At 41.1% G+C, this 21788-nt stretch overlaps 1 protein-coding gene across 1 annotated transcript in view; it reads left to right on the forward strand.

Moving 5' to 3' along the window:
* Positions 1-21788, forward strand: part of TMPRSS3 (transmembrane serine protease 3) — a 31695-nt gene that overhangs the window by 5214 nt on the left and 4693 nt on the right. Inside the window, exons 4-11 of the mRNA XM_038375332.2 lie at positions 81-197; positions 2654-2777; positions 4743-4868; positions 5643-5686; positions 15655-15820; positions 17648-17817; positions 20046-20141; positions 21288-21430. Coding sequence (XP_038231260.1) covers positions 81-197; positions 2654-2777; positions 4743-4868; positions 5643-5686; positions 15655-15820; positions 17648-17817; positions 20046-20141; positions 21288-21430 — 986 coding nt within the window. The remainder of the gene's footprint in view (positions 1-80; positions 198-2653; positions 2778-4742; positions 4869-5642; positions 5687-15654; positions 15821-17647; positions 17818-20045; positions 20142-21287; positions 21431-21788) is intronic.

Raw genomic sequence — 21788 nt, forward strand, 5'->3', positions numbered from 1 at the left:
GTAAGAAAAAAAATACTTCAAGCACACAAATTACTATCCTGTTGTGTTCATGTCAGTGTGTTCTCTTTAATTTCTGGCAGTCCAGTACAACTGCATTGGGAAGTTTCGATGCAGATCGTCCTTCATGTGTATCCAGCAATCAGCGAGGTGTGATGGTGTCTTTAACTGTAAAGGAGGAGAAGATGAATACAGCTGCGGTAACTTTTATTCTATTATGGGTCACTTCTAACTCTTCCTGGCAGCAGAGCGTTTGGCATGTTATAGCAAAATGTGTGCTATAAAGACTTCAAGGGAGAGATGGAAAGAGAGAAATGAATAGTTGAGTGACGCACAACAAGATGGCATGAGAGCTCAGGGCAGTGACTGACCTTGCTGCCACTCGTGTGACACGTGTATTCAAGATTCCAACATTTCCCTGTAACAACTTCTGGTGCCACACAACTATTTTAAATGTGGCCTTCCTGTGCTGTTTTATAGTAGCTGATTGTGATGTTTTCAACAACTGAGGGGAAAATTAGAACCCTAACTTCAGTAGTAGGTAGTGAGGGAAAGATGGACTGATTTTCAAATAAGTGGATTTGTAATTTGAAATCATTTACATGCTGTTTATTTTGTTAATGATTTGGAATCCTAAACCATGTACACAATTTTAGAAAAGTTTTGCCCTTCTCATTTTTCAGCCTGCCAGTAAGAGAATGAAAAGTTAATCTTAACATTTTGGAACCAGCTAATAATACACTGATCCAGGTCTTGATCTCTCCTTTCCACTTGAAAGTGTGGGGGGGATGTTGCCTCTGCTCTGCCATTTCCCATGTCAATTTTCCTCGGCTGGAGCTCTGCAGACCATGGGGCAGAACTGGGGAAAGGAATGGATGAAGAAGGGGAGGTGTTGTGTTCTACAGCATCATCCCTGGATCTATTAGACTCATAGACTTCAAGCCTAGAAAAGATTATTGTGATCATCTAGTCTGACCTCCTGCACATTGTAGGTCATAAAACCTCACCCACCCACTCCTGTAATAGACTCCAACCTCTGGCTGAGTTACTGGAGTTGTCAAATCATGATTTAAAGACTTCAAGTTACATAGAATGCACCATTTACACTAATTTAAACCTACAATGGACTTGTGCCCCATGCTGCAGGGGAAGTAAAAAAACTGCTGGATCTCTGCCAATCTGAACTGAGGAAAAATTCCTTCCTGACCCCAAATATGGTGATTAGTTAGACTCTGAGCATGTGGGTAAGACCCACTAGCCAGACACCTGGGAAAGAATTCTCTGTAGTAACTCAGAGTCCTCCCCATCTAGTGTCCCATCACCAGCCATTGGAGAAATCTGCTACTAGCAGTCGCAGATTGGTTACATGCACTTGTAGGCAGTCCTCTCATACCACCCCCTTCATAAACTTATCAAGCTCAGTCTTGAAGCCAGTTAGGTATTTCCCCCCCCCCCACTGATCCCCTTGGAAGGCTTCTCCAGAAGTTCACTCTTCTGATGGTTAGAAACCTTTGCCTTATTTCAAGCCTAAACTTGTTGATAGCCAGTTTATATCCATTTGTTCTTGTGTCAACATTGGGTCTTAACTTAAATAACTCCTCTCCCTCCCTGGTCTTTATCCCTCTGATGTATTTATAGAGAGCAGTCAAATCTCCCCTCAGCCTTCTTTTACTTAGGCTAAACAAGCCAAGCTCTTTGACTCTCCTCTCATAAGGTGGGTTTTCCGTTCCTCAGATCATCCTAGTAGCCCTTCTCTACACCTCTTCCAGTTTGAATTAATCATTCTTAAACGTGGGAGAGCAGAATTGTACACAGTATGTAGGATTTCTCCATGAAAATCTGGTCGGGAAGTAAATCAACTCCAAGCTGTATTATCTCCCTCTGGGCCCACTGTGAATCTTCTGCTAACCAGCCCATAGAACCCAGGCTTTAGAAGCCCTGCCTCAGCGGGAGTTGTGCTGGCTCATGGCTGGTGGCCAGTAGAGGAGCACTGCAACTCCCAACGTTGTATCTCCATTTTCCCTTCACAGTCCCCAAGATCCCTTCCATCAGAGGTGATAATGCAAAGAGATCTCCACAAAGGGATCCTTGGGAGATCAGGCTTGATGTGATGATCAGGCACGTCCAACAACTATGTTCCTACAACTATGTCATGCTGCTAATACAGCAACAATTACTTTTAATTACATTCTTCAAAGCTACTCAGCTAGGGCTTGATTTTCGGAGGTTCTGAGCACATGCATCTCCCATTGATTTCAAATGGCATTCACTCACCAAGAAACTCTGAAAGTCAGGCCATTAATCTCTCTATTACTGTTAGAATTCTGGCAAAAATGTTCTGAATCCATGTCCATTTATGTGGGGACTTGCGTGGTACATCAGGCTGCACTGGTGAAGCTGCATTTGCTGCATGTCCCTTGGTATATTGTCAAATAATGATGAAGGAAAAGGAAAATCAATTTTCTATTTGAAAAAAGATACAGGTGAGTTATCTCAAAGAAACAAGCGTTCAGAAGAGACAAGTAACACAGACAGAATGAACCAAGAGATATAGAAGCTATGGTGATTTTCTTACATTGTTTTGTACTTGATAGATTTCTCAGTGGTTTTTATTAACTTCTTATTGATGCTTTTCATGTTTTTCTGAATCCCTCAGTCAGGCTGAGCGGAAAGAAGGCAGTGCTTCAGGTGTTTACTTTTGGTTCCTGGAGGACTGTCTGCTCAGATGACTGGAACGATGAGAATGGAAATGCTACATGTAAACGCTTAGGTTTCTCAAGGTACTGAATAAAAATGTGGGAGTCTCTAAATGACATTTTAAATAAACTTCTCTGGTGGGAAGGACTACTTAGTTCCTGCAGGAATTCTTGCCAGGCGACTCACCCCTTGAGAAAGCTCTATCTACTGCACAGACTAGCTTCATTCGTGCAGGAGACAATTCAGTACTCAGATTTTAATGGCATTCCCTATAATGTGACCAGAATGCTTTAAGTTATCTTGCACAATGAATCTACTCAGATTTTTATACAGTGTTAGTATTAATGTAACAATACAAACAAGATTATTAAAACAAATGATCACTGGTATTAGGATAAAATACTACTTCACTATTCAACATAAAAGAGGTGAAATCAGGAAGTTTTATTTTCAAAATAGACTACAGAGTGGACTGACCAGCACTAAAGGGAATTCTTGAATAGGAAAATCCTCCTCTCATTGATAGGAGCCACACTGCTGGGGCTAGGAAGGGGATAATGGAGTGGTGACAGCTATACTTCCTGTTGACATAGGACAAGATGGCCCAGGATATTCAACTGTGTTGCACCTTGGGGAACAAATTGGTATTCCCAGAAGCTGGGACTGGATGACAGAGGATGTGTCACTTGATAATTGCCCTGTTCTGTTAATTCACTCTGAAGCATCTGGCATTGGCCACTGTCAGAAGACAGGATCCTGGGCTAGATGGACCATTGGTCTGACCCGGTATGGCCATTCTTACATTCTTATGAGCGGGGTCCCTGACAGGCAGATATGGCAGAAGATAGCATGCAAGCTAACCAGTTAGGGACCTGCTCATGTCCTTATTTGTCAGACAATGCTCCTTTGGGGCTGTGATGTCCCAACCAGCACAGTAACAAGTTCCTATTAGGTGCTAATCCTTCTGTGCTGCTCCCCAGCACACCTGCACAGCACATAGCAGGATGTGGCCCTAAGGAAATAAAAGCCTGCTGTGCCATGCTGCTGGGATGTTCATTTCCAGATTCAAATTTCACCACAAAATGTTTTTTCACTGAACTGATATTTCCTATAAGCTGTAATGCAGCAGATACTGTCCACCTCTATTCAGTCAGATCACATGCAACAAACTTCAGCCTACAGCTGGGGAAATACAGCAAAAGGTTTTCTTGGAATCTTGATTCACCTTTTAAAGTAACTCACTTTGATTGTGTTCCTACCCCTTCTGTGCTTGCTTCCCATGAATATCCTAGCAAATGTGTTCACTTGATGGAAACTGAAAAAATTAAGTGACTATTGGAGAATATTTATTAAAGGTAAAATTTGAAAATAAGTGAGTATTTGCACCAGCAAACTGATTCTAAAATATACGCATATCTGATCGGTACATAAACATCAAGTGATTTTTAGTGTCCAATTAAGTATAACAAAAACAGCTTGAATTTCAGTAACAACTATTCAGAATGAGCTAGTCACAAATGATCTACAGACAAAGAATTATTTGAAGAAATTTAAAAAAAAATTTACACTCTTCTCTAGGAAAATTTGTAAACCGAAAGAAAAGCAAAATTTGTTGAATAAAAAAAAACTCGTTACAATTTTTTTATCTCCCCTACTATAAAAACTAAGTCTTTTTTTAGAGGGAGAAGAAGAAATGTATGTTAGTGTTACAGAAAATGTACTGACCAATTAAAGATAAAAAGCTCAGTATAAAATTAGAAGTAAAACCTATTTTCTCTGCCAAATTAGGGAGTCTGTTCTGTTCTCAGTGTGTGTAACTTCCATACCTATTAATGGCAGTTCCATGCAGGCACGATAAGGCAAATAGCCTCCTTTGTGAGAGATGACTGTATTGCTTTATATGCTGTTAGTATCAGACTGATATATTTACTACTTTGAATCTTTTAGTAATACCCCACTGAATCATTTAAAAGTATTATTGGAAATTCTGTATCAGCAAGCTGAGTTTATGATTAGTTGTTTTTTTGTTTGTTTGTTTGTTTTTGCAGTTACATAAGTTCTGGTTACCTGCCTGTGGCTGCAATCGAAGAGGAGTTTCAAAGACATTTTGTTTCTGTCAGTCATTGGTCACCAGCTGATCAAGTGACAGCCTTACACAATGCATCATACTTAAGGTATGTTTCAGATTGTTTAGTTAAATGGAGAAAAGTTACTAAGCAAATCAGAGTATATATGGTGATAGAAAGGGTCTAAGTAATGGAATAAGAATTGTTAATAGATTAAGTTTGTTGGCTTATTTTCTCAATAAATTGCACCTTTTCTCAGGCATGTAGGCCTTCATAAGTGTTTCATGCTGTTATACAGCAGAGACCCAGGTTCAGTGGCAGCTTCATTACTTGTTCCCCAAAGAATGAGAGTTCATGTATATTAGAGGCTTGATCCAAAGCCATTAAAATCAAACTAAACACTCCAATTGACTTCAATGGACTTTGGATCAGGCCCTTTGTACATCTGTAGATATATTCTGAGATGTATGTACTCATTCAAATGCACATACCTACACACACAGGGTATTTCTGCATGCAAATATATATGCACACACACAATATTCAGTGTCTATTCTTTTAATTAGACCCTAAATATGAAACCAGATATATATCCCAGACAGGGCTGGCTTTAGGGAGTGCAGGGCCCGATTGGAACACCTGCTTGTACTCACCCTGCAGCACTTCTGTGGGGGGTCCTTCACTTGCTCCGGGTCTTCGGTGGCACTGAAGAACCCGCCGCCGAAGACCCGGAGCACCGCTGGGTGAGTAAAACTGGCGCGGGGCCCTTTTAGGTGCGGGGCCCGATTCGGAGGAATCGGCCCAAAAGCCGGCCTTGATCCCAGAAATTTGAGAAACCAAAGAGCATGCTTAGGAACTAATACTAATGTCTTTTCATCTTAGAGAAGAGTGTACTGCAGGCAAAGTAATCATCCTAAAATGTTTGGGTAAGTGTTTGTGAAAATTAAAAGTAACAGATCAAAAACTATCTTCAGTTACATCCATTTCAGTTGGCTAATGTGTGGGGAATGAATCTAAGAAAATCCAGGAGTATATTACCACGTTGTAAACAGTGAGTAGTGTTTTTGTGATGTCCGGGAAGAACTGCTGTCTGTAAATAAAGTTTCAAGGAAGGAATTATAGAAGGGCAGAGAAGATGATGTGGGGTGAGGAGGCAAGTGATAGGGTACGGGAGCATATATGGGGAGGATTTACCTGCAAGCGAGGAAGCAAATCTTTAAGGATACTGAATGTGTTCAGTCAGTGGATGGATATTATAACTCTACCTAATTGTCACTGGGGAGAGGAAATTTTTGTCTTACCTGTGAATTTTCATTCTAGGACCTTCCATATCAGAGAGTCTTTAGAGTGGGACCTTCTCCATTTCCATGGCAAATAGAAGCGGCCCAGACTTCGCTCTAAGCATGGGTGTGTAACCACCCCTCAGGAAGTGTTCACTCTAACAGCATCCAAAGCTGAAAAATACTAGATAAGTTTAAAAGTGCTATTCAATTCAAAACATCTGCAACAGAGCCTTGAAATGAAATTCAGGGATTTACTAGAGGAGCACCCTCCTTTCCTTTCCAAACTACTTAAAAAGTGAGCAATAGCCAGAAAAAAAATTGGACATAATGCAATCCTCTGAGGGAGGGTCAGACTGTCTGACATGGCGCACCCTCAAATGAAAATTCACAGGTAAGACAGAATTTTCCCTTTTCCAGACCCCTCCATGTCAGTCTTCACAGTGGGATGCCGAAAGCAATAAATCATCTCTTGGAAGGGAGGCAGGATTCAACTTACCCATGAGGAACTGAAAAGGAATTTAAAAATTATTGGGGCACCCCTTTCCATAACATTCTATCAAACACTGCATCACCTGGGATAAGGATTTTGCCCTAATAGTGTTGGAGAAAATGTGGATGGAAGATTCTGTAGTACTCTTTCAAACCTCTGCATAAGATGAGTGTGAGCTCTTCAGTCCACAAAATCACTATTCTTTTCATAGAGTGTATAATAATGAGATGAGTTTTACCTGTGGCTTTGAATGCCTCTGCTATATAGTCCTTATTCCCCATTTGGCTCTGCTCATATCTAACTTCTCTACTTCCTTAAAATGTTTGGATTCAACCAGAAGGGCAACAATACCACTTCCTATTATATGAAGAAGATTGCACTGACCTTGGGTTGATAATCTTGTGGATCGAGGCCTCCTTAATTACCATATTTGACAGAGTGTTTCATTGAGAGCACACCAAGCTCCAAAATCCCCTTTGTCAAAGAGGTGGCAAATAGCCAAAAGATATTTTCAGTGAGAAAAGGAAAAGACCTACTGACTGTGAAGCTGAAATATGGTTTCAATTAGGATGTATAGTACATAGATTAAGATCATGACACAAATCTGCATATTGCCAGAGAACTGATAAGAATAGTTAGTCTTCAAGAATCAGTTATGTGATGGTAATAAGAGATTCTCATGGGTTTCTTCAGTGCAATATGCCTGCAATCACTAACTTGTCTTTCCAAAAAGCATTGTTCTTGAGCCTCATGGTCAGGCCATCTTGTAAAAAGACTAGAATGTCCTTTGCTTCAGCTGGCTTTGCCCTGATGTGTGTCCCTTGTAACACCAACATTTAAATCCCAAGTGATGCATAGACATCAGACAGAATTTCCACCAAGACGGTAGAAGGGTGTTCGTTACCTTCTTAGAATGACTGTAGCTCCTTCCTTTCTGCTGATGAGTTAGGCAGGACTGGATTTTAGTTTAGGCTAGGTCCTGGTTGCACTCTGTTTTGTGTGTGCATGTGTTGCCAGTTCAAGAAGAGGTTTCAGTTACATTTAAATCAGGTCTGAGAACCAGGAGCTGAGGGATAATGAGGTGGTGATTATTTTCACAGTGGCTTATACTTTTACCATCTCCTTTACCATCTTTACTCTCAGTGGCAGGGGTGGGGGGGTGGAAAGACATAAAGGAGGCCTTATAGCCTACTTCTGAAATAAGGGGACCACAGCCTCTGTTTTTGAATGTCTCTTCCTCATGTAAAAAGACAAGGAGTACCTGTGGCACCTTAGAGACTAACAAATTTATTAGAGCATAAGCTTTCATGAGCTACAGCTCACTTCATCGGATGCATTTGGTGGAAAAAGAGAGGAGAGATTTATATACACACACAGAGAACATGAAACAATGGGTTTATCATACACACTGTAAGGAGAGGTTTCAGAGTAGCAGCCGTGAGCAGTCTCTCGTTGGAGTCTGTTTTTGAAGCTTTTTTGTTGAAGGATAGCCACTCTTAGGTCTGTAATCGAGTGACCAGAGAGATTGAAGTGTTCTCCAACTGGTTTTTGAATGTTATAATTCTTGACGTCTGATTTGTGTCCATTCATTCTTTTACGTAGAGACTGTCCAGTTTGGCCAATGTACATGGCAGAGGGGCATTGCTGGCACATGATGGCATATATTACATTGGTAGATGCGCAGGTGAACGAGCCTCTGATAGTGTGGCTGATGTGATTAGGCCCTATGATGGTATCCCTTGAATAGATATGTGGACAGAGTTGGCAACGGGCTTTGTTGCAAAGATAGGTTCCTGGGTTAGTGGTTCTGTTGTGTGGTGTGTGGTTGCTGGTAGACTCCAACGAGAGACTGCTGAATTGGAATTAATTTGCAAACTGGATACAATTAACTTAGGCTTGAATAGAGACTGGGAATGGATGAGTCATTACATAAAGTAAAACTATTTCCCCATGGTATTTCTCCCCCCCACCCCACCCCCCACTGTTCCTCTGATATTCTTGTTAACTGCTGGAATTAGCCTACCTTGCTTGTCACCATGAAAGGTTTTCCTCCTTCCCCCCCCGCTGCTGGTGATGGCTTATCTTAAGTGATCACTCTCCTTACAGTGTGTATGATAAACCCATTGTTTCATGTTCTCTGTGTGTGTATATAAATGTCTCCTCTCTTTTTCCACCAAATGCATCCGATGAAGTGAGCTGTAGCTCACGAAAGCTTATGCTCTAATAAATTTGATAGTCTCTAAGGTGCAACAAGTACTCCTTTTCTTTTTGCGAATACAGACTAACACGGCTGCTACTCTGAAATCTTCCTAATGTAGTACCTCTTTTGGTTTTCCAGCTGGTCTTGGATGCAAATAGGTTCATCATTAGGCTTCACACCTGGCCTGTGATATGTCAAAAGGCTGGATGGTCTAGATTGAATTCTATTGGTTTTAAGTGTGTCTTGTTGAGTCAGCCAACCCTGACTTTCCTTCTTGGCATAGAATTCTGAGAAAGAGAGACACAACTTCTCCCCAAGACAAGAACAAGGCTACTTCTCTCAATAATGCTGGAAGTTCTCTCCCCTTTCAACACCTCATGTTCCCGAAGAACCATCTGCTGCAAATGAAGGAGGGAGTGTGATGGTCCATAGAACAAGAAATGTCTTCTCCTTCAGCCACATCCTACCCAAGTCATAGAGGAGTCTAGATATTTTCTCCCCCTTTTCCCAGCTAGCTAGGGTCAGGTTGCCATACCAGTCTTTTCCAAGCTTGCTGGTCGAACATTCATTCCATATTCACTGCATCTTCTTGTACACAGTGTTTCAACCATTTTCTTGGCTCTTCTCTTTTTTTCCACCTATGAATTCTACTCTCAAATGCCTCCCTAAGGGGATTCCCTTCATCCATTCTTTGTACATGCCGATACCATCTCAGATTCCTCTACGGCAACTTCTCTGATATCGCAGACCTTGGTCTCACTCCTAATTACATCATTTTATTCATGGTCCAGCAATGTCCTCCTCTCACTGCCCTCAAATATCTCATTTCAATGGTGTCATGTCTTCTCAAGTGCCTCTCTTTGGTCTCCCATGTCTCTGATCTGTACAGACGGTCTGCTCTTCCCCAGGTTTTGTATCATCCCTTAAGTAGTCTGAGCATTTGTTTATTATAAATCACTTCACTTATCCTGCATCAGACTTCCCCCACATTCAACATCCTTGCTTGCAGTTCTCTGTTGATCTCTCCATTTGCTGTTAAAGAGCTCCCAAGATACTTAAATGCAGAAATCTGATTTAGGCCTTGGCTCTTGATGTTGATATTCATCTGTCTTGGTTCTCCGCAAGTTGTCCACATGACTTCAGTCTTTTCTTTACTCATTTTGAGGTCACATTTTCTCTGTTCCCTGTTCCAAGCATCAGTCACTTGGACCAAATTGTCTTCACTACTGGCCATTAGCACAATATTGTTTGCATAGATCAACTTTGTACCACCTTCCTCTTGGATTTGCTTACTTATGAAGTACATCACAATTATGAATAGTAATGAAGAAAGCAGTGATCTCTGGTGTAGTCCAGCCTTCACCTTGAAACCCTCTATTACGCTGAAAGGTGTCTGCACTTTTGTCATGGAACCATCATACAAACCCACTGCCATCTGGACAAAATCCTCCGGTACCCTAAGATCTTCCAATACCCCAAATTGTAGCAGAGGCACCAGCAGTCTCCTAGGTATGGTACTTTTTCAAATGCTTTCTCCAAATCAAGGATTGTCCAGCTATGCTTGACATTTCCCTCCAGCTTCTTTTCCACCAGCTGTCTAACAATGAACATACCATCTGTCATCCCTTTTCTTCTTCTAAAGCCAAACAGCTCTGTTCTTAAAATAGGCTCCACTATTCAGCAAATGAAACTATCTATGATTCTTTCTAAGTTTCATGAAGTGGGACAGTGTCCTAGGGTGGTCCTGATTGGAGCACCTTCTGCCAGCATGCCATGCCATGCCATACACCTGCCTCAGTTTCCCCTCCATCAGAGTCCCCACTAATTCACAACCAGTCTATCTGAGTATAAAGATAGCCCTTGTGGGGTGGGTTAATTACAAACAAAAGCCCTGTGCATAAAAACCATTACCCGTGTCCCATAATCATAGTCCAAACAGTACATTACAAACAACCTCAGCATCTTTCACTACATCCTAGAATCATTCACTACACTCCAGCTCTCAGTACAGCTCTGGCATCCATCACCACACCTCTTCCTCACTCTTAAGACCTCTCTCCCTCCATCTTCAGCTCTCTGGCTCTGAGAGCCAGCAGGTACCCCTTCCCCCCCCACACACACCAAATGCTCTCAGCCTTCAGGCCCCTTCAGGGTTCTCTGGCCTTGGCTTTCTGGCTCAGGAGGTCAGATGGCTAGCCCCTACACTGGCTTCTAGCTTTCAGCCCTTTTCAGCCTCCCACCACTGGATCCCTAGCATGGGACAGTCAGCAAAGTAGCCCCTCCATTGGCCTTCTAACCAACTCCTCCCGCTTCCCAGGGAGGGTCTGCAGAACTTTCTGATCCATGCAGACTCTCTCCCAAGAAGCTCTCCTTTCCTTTGCTGGTTCTGATTCATCAGACCTGACTCCCTCTAGGCCAGGAGTGAAAGTAACATAAATGTCTTACTGCTATGGGGGCCCAGCTCCAGGCCCCTGGAAGGGGCAGGGCCTCAGGCAGAAGGGGAGGAGCCTCTGGTAAAAGGGATGAGCTGGGGGCCAGCCTTCCCAGCCAGCCCTTCTGCACCACCCAGGGCTCTGGCAGCAATTTAAAGGGCCCAGGGCTCCGGCCACTGTCACAGTAGCCTAATGGCCAGTTAGGAGGATGGAGCACCATCTGGGGTTTATAAAGACAAAGCAGTACAATACAGAAAGGAAAGAGTTAATATGTTATCAGCCCTTTTGGGTAGCTGTTCTCCCAGCATTCAGTACCCCTTACACAGAAGATGTGCTCCAAAATATGTCCCCCAAACCTACCTATTATTTATATCATAGCTGTTTATGAGCTAAAAGCACTCTGTATATCACCCAAGACTAAAACTTACCAATTAGCTTGTTTTCTTGGTACCATGTACCTTTCCTTATCTCTGTTTTGGATACTACATTGAAAGGCCAGAAGAAACCACTGAGATCACCTAGTCTGACCTTCTGTATAATGCAGGCTAAAGAATTTTCCAAAATAGTTCCTAGAGCAGATCTTTTAGATAAACTCCAATTTTGATTTAAAAATCATCAGTGATGTAGAAGCCACCCCAATACTTTGTAAACTATTTCAATGGTTAGTTACTCTCACTGTTAAAAATTTACACATTCTTTCCAGTATGAATTTGCCTAGCTTCAACTTCCAGCCATTGGACCGTGCTATACTTTTCTCTGCTAGATTGAAGATCCCATTACATATTTGTTCCCTCTGTAGATACTTATAGACGGTAATCAAGTAATCAAACCCCTTAACCTTCTATTTGTTAAACTCAGTAGATTGAGCTCTTTGAGTCTATCCCTATACGGCATAGTTTCTAATCCTTTAATCATTCTTGTGGCTCTTCTTTGAACTCTCTCCAACTTATCAACCTATTTCTTGAACTGAAGGCACCAGATCTGGACCCAGTATTCCAGCAGCAGTCACACCAATGCCAAATAGAGGTAAAATAACTTCTCTATTCATACTCCATATTCCCCTGTTTATGCATCCCATGATCACATTAGCTCTTTGGCCACAGCATCACACGGGGAGCTCATGTTCAGCTGATTATTCATCAGGACCCTCAAATCTTTTTTCAGAATCACTGCTTACCAGTGAGTCCTTCATCCTATAAGCATCCTGGGCTTCATCCTGGGCTTTTTTGTTCCCAGATATATACATTTACAGTTAGCTGCATTAAAACACACAGTTTGCTTGTGCCCAATTTATCAAGCAATCCAGATTGCTCTGAATCAATTAACAGGGCCTCTTCATTATTAACCACTCCCCCAATTTTTGTGTCATCTGTAAACCCTACCAGTGATGATTTTATGTTTTCATCCAGGTCATTGATAAAGATGTTAAATAGCATAGGGTGAAGAACTGATTCCTTTGGGACCCCACTGGAAACACACCCAATTGATAATGATTTCCTGTTTACAATTAAATGTTGAGATCTGTCAGTTAGCCAGTTTTTAATTAATTTAATCCAGTTATCTGTGAAAGTAACTACCAACTTCTACCAGGACACAGAATGAATATATCTTGTCTTTGATAGATTTCATATTTTTCAGAGCCTAAAGCTGGCTTTCCCAAAGCTGTGGGACATATATCTTGATGTGAGTGAGCAGAAGTGAACAGTATTGTGGGAAAAAACATAATATAATTTGGTCAACATAACATATACATATTGGCTAACACTATTGTTCCAATGCATAGGAGATGAACTATTGCACCTTCATCTTCTGATATTACAGATGGTCTTGTTGATAATGTTGATATATTTTAATTTACTTTGGGGAAAAGAATAAACTTGAGTTTGGGGAATAAGAGTATGTTCTGTTGGATATCCTTTCCTGACGCCAGCATTTGCTTTGTGAAGTGGTTCACTCCCAGATGAGGGCCCACCCTGAAGCACCCCTCATGGGGTGGGAGAGGGATAAATATGCTCAGACTTGAGAACCCCAAAAGAAGCTTTTGGGGTTTGATACTTTTCCATAGACTCCCAGCATTGGTCTCAGGAAAGGCAGCAATGGCATCCTCCTAATGGGTAATCACTACACTGGAACCTGGAGGAACAGCAGGTTCAAAGGGAACACCTGCCTAGACAAGGTAGTTCAGAAATTCTCACTGGAAGTAGGGTGGAACCTATTCCCTTGTCTAATGCCTCAGTGGCTGCTTTGTCTCTATGCTCCCCAAAGCGCTTACCAACAAAATATTTGAAAGAATATCAATGTTAGCCTGCAATTTTCTCATGTTTTTCTTCCTGTTTTGTTTTGTGCATGCTCAAGATGACCTCCCAGTTGAGCATGATCTTCATAATAAGAAACTGTAGCCAATATGCTATGGGCTGAGACTTTTGTATCCAAGTTGAGACTGAGTGATGATCTTACTCTCCTTTCTGTGGGTTTGGCAGGACTAATCTCTCAGATGATATGACAATGTCCTTTACTAAGAAACTGAAGCAGGCCTAACATTAAGCAGATTTATGAAGATCTTTTAGTCCTTAGGTATAGGTCTTTATAGGGAATTCCCACTTCACCTTAATCACACCCTCATAAGCTAGGTGAGGAAGAATTACACCGCTCTTCAACTTTTCAAGGTTTTTTTTTCCCCCTTTGGTGTTTCATTTTCTAAAAATAGAAGCACCTATAAAGATAAACACCCCTTTGTGGTTAATTCTGCATGCTTAGCTAAGAATTTGAGATATGTTGCTCAAAGTCCCATCTGTAGAGATTTCTCCTTCTCTTTAGAGGATCTAGAGGGGAGACTCTTTCCTGATTGTGAGCAATATCCTTCACCAGTCCTTCAGCCAAACCCCTGAGACCAAGGGGGAGGGGGCCTGTGAGGGGAGAGTACGTTACCAGGGAGATTGAAAGGACAGTCTGCAGGCATGTATCCTGCATGTCTCCCTAAGGAAAATCATATCCACTTCATTATTGCGTATGGAACCACTGAAGGCTGGAAGAGGAGAGGAGATAGGTCCATCTCACATGTCAGGGGATTTGAATTAGAGCTGGATGGGGAACTGTTTTCCTGTTCTGTGAAAAAATTGAGATATCAAAAGATGTTCCAGTTGCAAATTAGACTGAAATATCTAATTCCCAAAAAGAATTCCGGGGCGGATCAAGTGAAACATTTTGTTTCTATAACTTCAAAATATCAAAACAAGAATGACACCATTTTAATGTATTTTAATGTAGTTAGTTTAAATTACAAAAAAGTCATCTCTAACCAGAAAACTAGATTTTTTTTTCATTTAGAAAATGCCCAAATGGAACACTGACAATTTTTTTTAAAAAAAATTCAACATTCTTTTTTATTTGAAAAAATTGTCAAAAGCCTTTCTTGCAAACAGTTTTGGTTTCAATAAGTTGGTGCTTTTTGACTAAAAGTGTTTCCATCAAAAAATTCCCAACCAGCTCTAATCTGAATCACATCATTCCATACTTTGATGCTGGGTCTGGGCTGAGTGGGGACTGACTGACCAAGAAGAATGGAGGGGTGAGCCAGAGCCATTGGGGACAAATTACTCATTTGTATCAGAAAGGTTGCAGGCAACTTGTGGGAAGGGAGGATACTTTGTGGCCTTCTCGATCACCTGGGCATAGACCTGTCTGTGAGCAGGTGTTTCTTTCTTCCTGGTTGTGATGTGGGAGCCTTGCCTTCCCTTGAAATTCAGGAGGCTCCAGTGAAACTTTCCTGCTTGATCTGCAACGTGTGGAAACAGGAGTCCAATACCTGAGGGAGAGGCAACGGGGACTTTGAACTTTACTCACAATGCTCTACAATGCAGTCTTTGGTCTGGTCTCAGTGAAGGGAGCTTTGATGTGGCCTGCTCTACTGTCTTGGTGGGGACCTCGCCCTTAGGAGAGCTTGAAACTGATTTCACGGTGGTCTGTTCCATTGTCTTAGCCTGGACCTCACCCACAGACCAGCTGAGAGCTGAGCTCCTGTGGCCTGCTGGATGTCTGCCATTCTGAGGGGTGAGAAAGCCAAAAGAATGGGGAAAGAGTGTGTGGGGGGTGTTGTTTGTTTGTTTTGGGATTTTTTGAGTTTAGCAGTTTTGAGGAGAACAACCTTGAAGCCAATGATGGAGAAAAGAAAACTACTGAGAGACATTTAGTTAAAATCTTTTTAAAAATCCTGTGAAAGCTCTGCTCCAAAGGGAGTCCTGGAGCCTGCTGTGTGTACTGCTTGGAGGCACAGAATTCTGGCGAGTTCTTCCTGAGGTGTGGTCCTAATCCCAGGCTCAGAGCCAAGACATGGTCCGCCTTCAGCTGGAGGATGGGGAACATCTACTGTGAAGAGTTTGACATGGAAGGGATTGAGAACAGCTGGAATTCAAAAAGTAAGGAATAAAGTTGTGTTTCACATAGATAGGATTGTGCTTACCATGTTTATAATTCTCTCCCATCCGTGCAGAGTGTGGTACTAGGTCCAGGTACTCCTCCCGTATAGTTGGTGGAAATGCATCATCGCCCTGGCAATGGCCATGGCAGGTCAGCCTTCAATTTCAAGGATTCCATCTGTGTGGAGGATCCATCATCACCCCATGGTGGATTGTCACAGCAGCCCACTGTGTTTATGAGTAAGTATCTTATCTACTTACCTTGTTTAACTTTCGTATATCTGGCTGTGACAACTTGAGGGATAGTTGCTTTCATGCAGGGGAAGGATAATGGAAACAGAATGATAAATGACTCTGAAGAACAGTTCTGCACAGGAGCGAAGTGTTATTCTTATTTTACTTGCTCCAATGAAAGTATCTCACATTACTGTATAAAGAAGGCACCTGTTGAAAAAATGCATACACTAATAATGGTCTAACTGTTGTGACATCAAAATCTGAGGCCACATCTGGGAAACTGGGCCTTATTTTCAGAGGTTCTGAACACACAAACTCCTTTGGATGTAAATGAGAACTGTGGGTGCACAGTACCTCTGAACAAATCAGGCCGTAGGCCAAAATTGGTAACCTGGGACACCTGAAATTAGGTATCTAATCAATCCTAAAATAAGTGACCTGATTTTCTGAGATTCTGAACATGCATGAAATCATGTTCTTCTGAACAGTGAGGTCATCTTTAGTATGTTTGAAAAACCAAGCCTAAGTATTCATTTAGGTGCCTGACTTTAGGCACTCAAGTTTGAACATTTTGACCATATTGCATAAGACTTAATAATTTAGGAGGAATTTGTACCTGACCATTCTTATATTCACAATCTCCAAATTATTTTATGAGACCATTTAGCTTGTACAAAATCAGTTAGTAGTAGGACTGCTTACAGTCTAGTGTGAAAACTGTAAATGGGTAAAGACCTGCTTAGATTTTTCTTCTTAGAGTAACATTAAACCCGTTCCCCTTCCTTATGTGTAATAAGAATAGTCTCCCAGTGAGAGATCTTGTTTGCATGCCAGCATCGGAAGGCTCCCATCCTTACTTCTAGGAACTCACAGGTTAAGGATTTGTGACTTGTTCAATATTTCACAGAGAATCCGTAGTAGAGCCAGGAACTGAACACAGATCTCCTGAGCCTCCATCCAGCAATTTAGCTAACCCATAATTAGCATCACAAACTAAATCCTAGAAGAGATTGGAATTACCGCATGCCCTGAAGGCCAGCAGAAATGAATAATGGTGAACTAGTGACAGAAGTGAGTCCCAGAATGCAGATCTGTCCACTGAAAATGCCATGCTACTAGCCCTCTTAAATAAATTTAGTGACTATCTCAACCACTCCGGTGTCACACAGGGAGATAGGTGGTTTTTCAAGTAAGCAGGATGCAAAACCACAAGTCTTTATAGAGAAAATCAAGATCTTAAACTGCATCAAACTGATAGGGAGCCAGTGCAACCTTTAGAGCATTAGTGTAATTTGAGATATATATCTATATATACACATATACATGTATGTGTACTCAGCTAGTCACTGGACGCAGAGGCGCCGTCTTTCTAAGTTGCCGGGGGTGTTTGACCCTGACCGCACCCCAGGCCCTGCCCCTTCCTACCCCTGCCCCACCTGCCTCTTCCCACCCCGCTCCACCCAGCCTCATTCTGACCCCTCCCCTGAGTGTGCCCCCCTCGCTCCTTACCCTCCCTACAGGGCCTCCTGCATGCCGCTGAACAGCTGATTGCAGCAGACGGGAGGTGCTGGAGGGAGAGGGAGGATTTGAATGGGGGAGTGCCAGTGGGTGCTCCAGAGCTGGAGCATGGAGTCAATGCCTATGACTGTATGTATGTTTATTTATGAAGTGACGTTTAAAACATAGCTGATATTAACAGATAGCTAGAAAAGTAGTGTAGAGTATAAATATTCCGAGTCCTATAGCTATTCATTTTGCATGCAGGCACAGTAGCCAATTTTAAAACTTGACATTTATAAAAGTTTTCTCCCTCCTGCCTCTTTGTTTCAGTTTGTACTTGCCTAGCTCATGGAGCGTGCAGGTGGGCTTTGTGACTCAACAAGACACTTCAGTTAATCCATATTCAGTGGAAAAAATTATATACCATAGAAATTATAAACCCAAGACGATGGGGAATGATATTGCACTGATGAAGTTGGCAGCACCACTTGCTCTCAATGGTAATTTTTTCCCCTTTGTTTTTTTCTCTTTTTTTAAATTAAAAGCTAGGGGTAATTTCTAGTGATACAGACCAGAAAAGCTTCTGAAGCACAGATGGGCTTGAATCAGAACACTGGGGAGAAATCCTGGTTCCTCCAAAGTCAGTGCAAAACTCCTGTTGCCTTCAATGGGGAACCCCCAATGAGTTTTGGGGCAGTTCAGATCCAATCCACATTCAAACATTGCAGCTCAGGCGTATGTCTATAATGGGCCTTATAACAGGAACTCTGAGTCAGACTTCTGAAGAAGTTTTGATTTGGATCCAAACTGGAGCTGAACTTTGAAGGGCAGACTCCTTTCTACTTCAAAGCAGTTGCAAAGCAGAGCTGTCTGCTCATACTTTATCATCTCATAAACCATGACTCAATGCCGGTTGAAATTAATGGAGAAAGTCCCACTGATTTTAGTGGGTGTTGGATTAGGCTCAGGAGATATTAGATTCTATCTAATTCACATGGAAATGAATATCATAAAAAGACACAAACTAGTCTTTAAAATATTGCCAGTCCATTTATATACTACTTACAGTGGACACCATTTTAACACATGAATATCAAAGCTATGGGGGTTGTTGGAAATCACGCAGAGAGAGGAAGCTACTTATCTGAACCATTTATTCTTATTCTTCCAAACTAGTTTTTCCATCCCTGTTAGAAATGAGCTAGCCTCTCACCCTTCCAGCTCACAGTTGAGACTAAAGTATGAAGTTTATGCTGTCTGTGCCCCTGCTAATTCCTCTGTGCCCCTGCTGCCTGTGTCCCACTAATGTCTGCAAATATAGGGAGGTGTGCAGTGCCCGAGGCTTTGAATCTGGCATCTTTCAAGATTATTAACATTTCAAATAAAAGTCAAGACAATTAAAATAAAGTGATGCATTTAAATTAAAAACAAAACAAACTTCACTAACTTTCAGATCAGGATGCCAAAACTTCAACTGACATGGCTCATGAACCAAAATACAGAACCATCGGTAAAAAGAGCATTGTGCTGTTTTCAAATAAACTATAAATATCTCCCTAAAGATGACACCTTTCTTCATGGGGGTAGCTCTACAAATGTTGTCACTTCTCAGCTCCATGTTTTCTAGTTCCCCAATTCGCTCTTCTTTAGAAACCATATCTACTCTACTGTTAAATAAAAATTAAGCTTCAGGTTTTTTTCAAAATCTCAACTACCATATTAAAAAAAAAAGTTTAGGATAGTATCAAGATTATAAGCATTCTGCAGTATATGACCATCTCTGAAATTTATTCACAATATGATCAGAACAGCTGGAATGTATCTAAAGGGAACTTGGAAGGCTACACACTTGTGGCCAGATGCTTTGCACAGAGACAAATTCATGCTGGAGAATTGAACTGTTTGTGAGCCCCTGAGTGCTACTAGTATTTGTGCAATGAAAACTTCCCTTTCTTACTGCCAGTTTGTTTAAACATGTCGCGATCTGCAGCTGCAGACATACAGTGATACCACAATCACTGGTAAAGTGCATCAAATAAATTGCACAACATTCAATGCCCCAAATCCTAAACCTATATATTCAGCTGACTGAAGAAAGATAAAAGCACTTGCAGAGCCCCGACAGTCTAGTCAGTAGAGTGCAGTAGTGTGCTCCCATGACTTATACATAAGTTACTAAATATGTATTTTAGCAAGTAAAATGGTGTATACTGTTTTTAGATGCAGTTTTGGATTTTGCGTGTAGGAGGAGACTATTCTATTTTTTAGATGGATTGATTTTCATTACAGGTTTACCTTGAGACAAATCTTGAAGCTCTTACTCAGGTAAACAACTCTCACTGAGGTAAACACTGAATAATAATTAAAAAAAACAAAACCTTCCAGATCTGGCATTAAAGCAGCTTTAGAGCGGTTCCTATCAATACCCATTTAATGCAGCTACAGCTTTTCTGAAGTTACACTTTCTTGTTTTAAACATTTCAAGACATATCCCCTGTGACTGTAAATTGATTTACACTAGCTGAGGCTCTGACTCAGTTATTTTATATGTAATAAATAATAGTACTTAGCTCTTATATAGCACTTTTCATCGGTAGATCTCAAAGCATTTTACCAAGGAGGTCAGAATCAGATATATGGAATAATACACATATGAACACAAGTACCACCCCGCCCCATGTAGGTCTTCCTCTGCGTGTTTTAAGAGCAATTGTTTCTTTTTAAATAGGCCTGATAGAACCAATTTGTCTGCCTAATTTTGGTGAACATTTTCCAGAAGGGAAAATGTGCTGGATATCAGGATGGGGAGCTACAGAAGAAGGAGGTGGGTATTTTTAATGTCCATTGTAAATTATATGCACTAAAAAAAGTCATGTGGAGTAAGTACAGTGTTTGGCAGTTGCAGTATACAGCATTAAATCCTCAGAAAAATCTAGAAAACAAAGCTATTCCTAAATATAGCAATAATCTAGGGTCAAATTCACCCATGTGCAGCGGGTCCAAAAAAAAGCATATGTACCACTTAAAGCCTCAAAGTAGGGCTAATCACAGGGCTAAATTTCATCTCTACCAAATACCACCCAGAGTATTATTAATTTACCCAATTTGATTGGTTTCATTGTTTCTAACCTCAAGTAGAGGAAGTACAGCATAATTCCAAGGATCCAATGTACATTGTCTACATTGATGTACTTTAGAGCTGGCTGGATAACAAAGAAAACATGGGCGAACAAGAGTTCACTTTACTATGAATCATGCGGGTCATCACGTTCATCAACCACTGGATGAATCACTCCATGAAAGTGAACGTTTTTGAATACTCACACGGGAAGGGCACTCACTGTTCATTAGTCACGTCTTTAAAATGTTTCAATAATTCAGTTAGAGAGCAGAAATACTATGGGACCTAGATAAAGCCAAGGTGAGAGGTGCCTTAGGAAAATCAAGGGACGAGAGAGAGGCAACCAACCATAAAACGTGAACAGCAAACAGTCAAAGCACAAAGTTTGTGAACACCACCTATTGTGGAAACCATTTATCCAAATAATTTGGTCAATAGTTACAAATTATGACTACACTCAAAGAAAATTAGGCTTATTTTCAAATAATCTGCCAACTAAACAGAGGGCTGAATTAACAAGTATTGTTTGTAATGAATAGTTTGACTAGCTCTAAAGTTCTTTATATCATCATCAGCTGTTAAGTTTGTAGAACTACATAATGCTCAACTTTCACAGCTATATGCTGTGGTTCATGATTGGGTAATGTAGGCAAGTGGCAGGATGTCTAGATTTCCCGTTTGTGTATTATCATTTTAAGCTTAAACCATATTATTTTATCCTTGTCTTGCTAATTCTTCATATCCTTAAACTTTTGTTCTTTACTATAGGACATTGGTTTCAAGGAAATAATAGCACTGTAAAAACTGTAGGACTTTTAAAAAAAGAGCATTATTTATGTTTTTAAACAGGTGATACTTCAGAGACCATGAATTTTGCTGGTGTTCCTTTGATTTCTAATAAGGTTTGCAATCACAGGGACGTCTATGGGGGAATCATAACTTCTTCAATGCTTTGTGCAGGTTTTTTAAAGGGAGGTGTGGACACCTGCCAGGTATGGAAGTTTCTTAACTACAATTGTATTGGTTAATATTGGTTGTAAAAATAAGAGTAATACATTATCAGGAGACAACTCCCTGCCTTTTTCTCAGGAAATATTTGCAGATATTTATTATGTGTGTATACGAGATACTGTGACTGTTTGCATTCAGAAGTATGGCTCCCTTCCTTCTTTTAATCTGTGTACTTTACCGGCTAGAGCAGAAGGTAAATTTACAGTTCTAAAGAAAAATGTACTTAAGATACATTCAAACTTCTCTTATGTGCTTAAGCATGGTGCCATCCACTCTGTGCCCTGCTCACAACTACTGGCAAGGTGAAGAGTTCTTACTTAAAACAGCTCATAAGAGCTG

This window comes from Dermochelys coriacea, chromosome 1 (genome assembly GCF_009764565.3).
Source record: "Dermochelys coriacea isolate rDerCor1 chromosome 1, rDerCor1.pri.v4, whole genome shotgun sequence".
Taxonomy (NCBI): Eukaryota; Metazoa; Chordata; order Testudines; family Dermochelyidae; genus Dermochelys; species Dermochelys coriacea.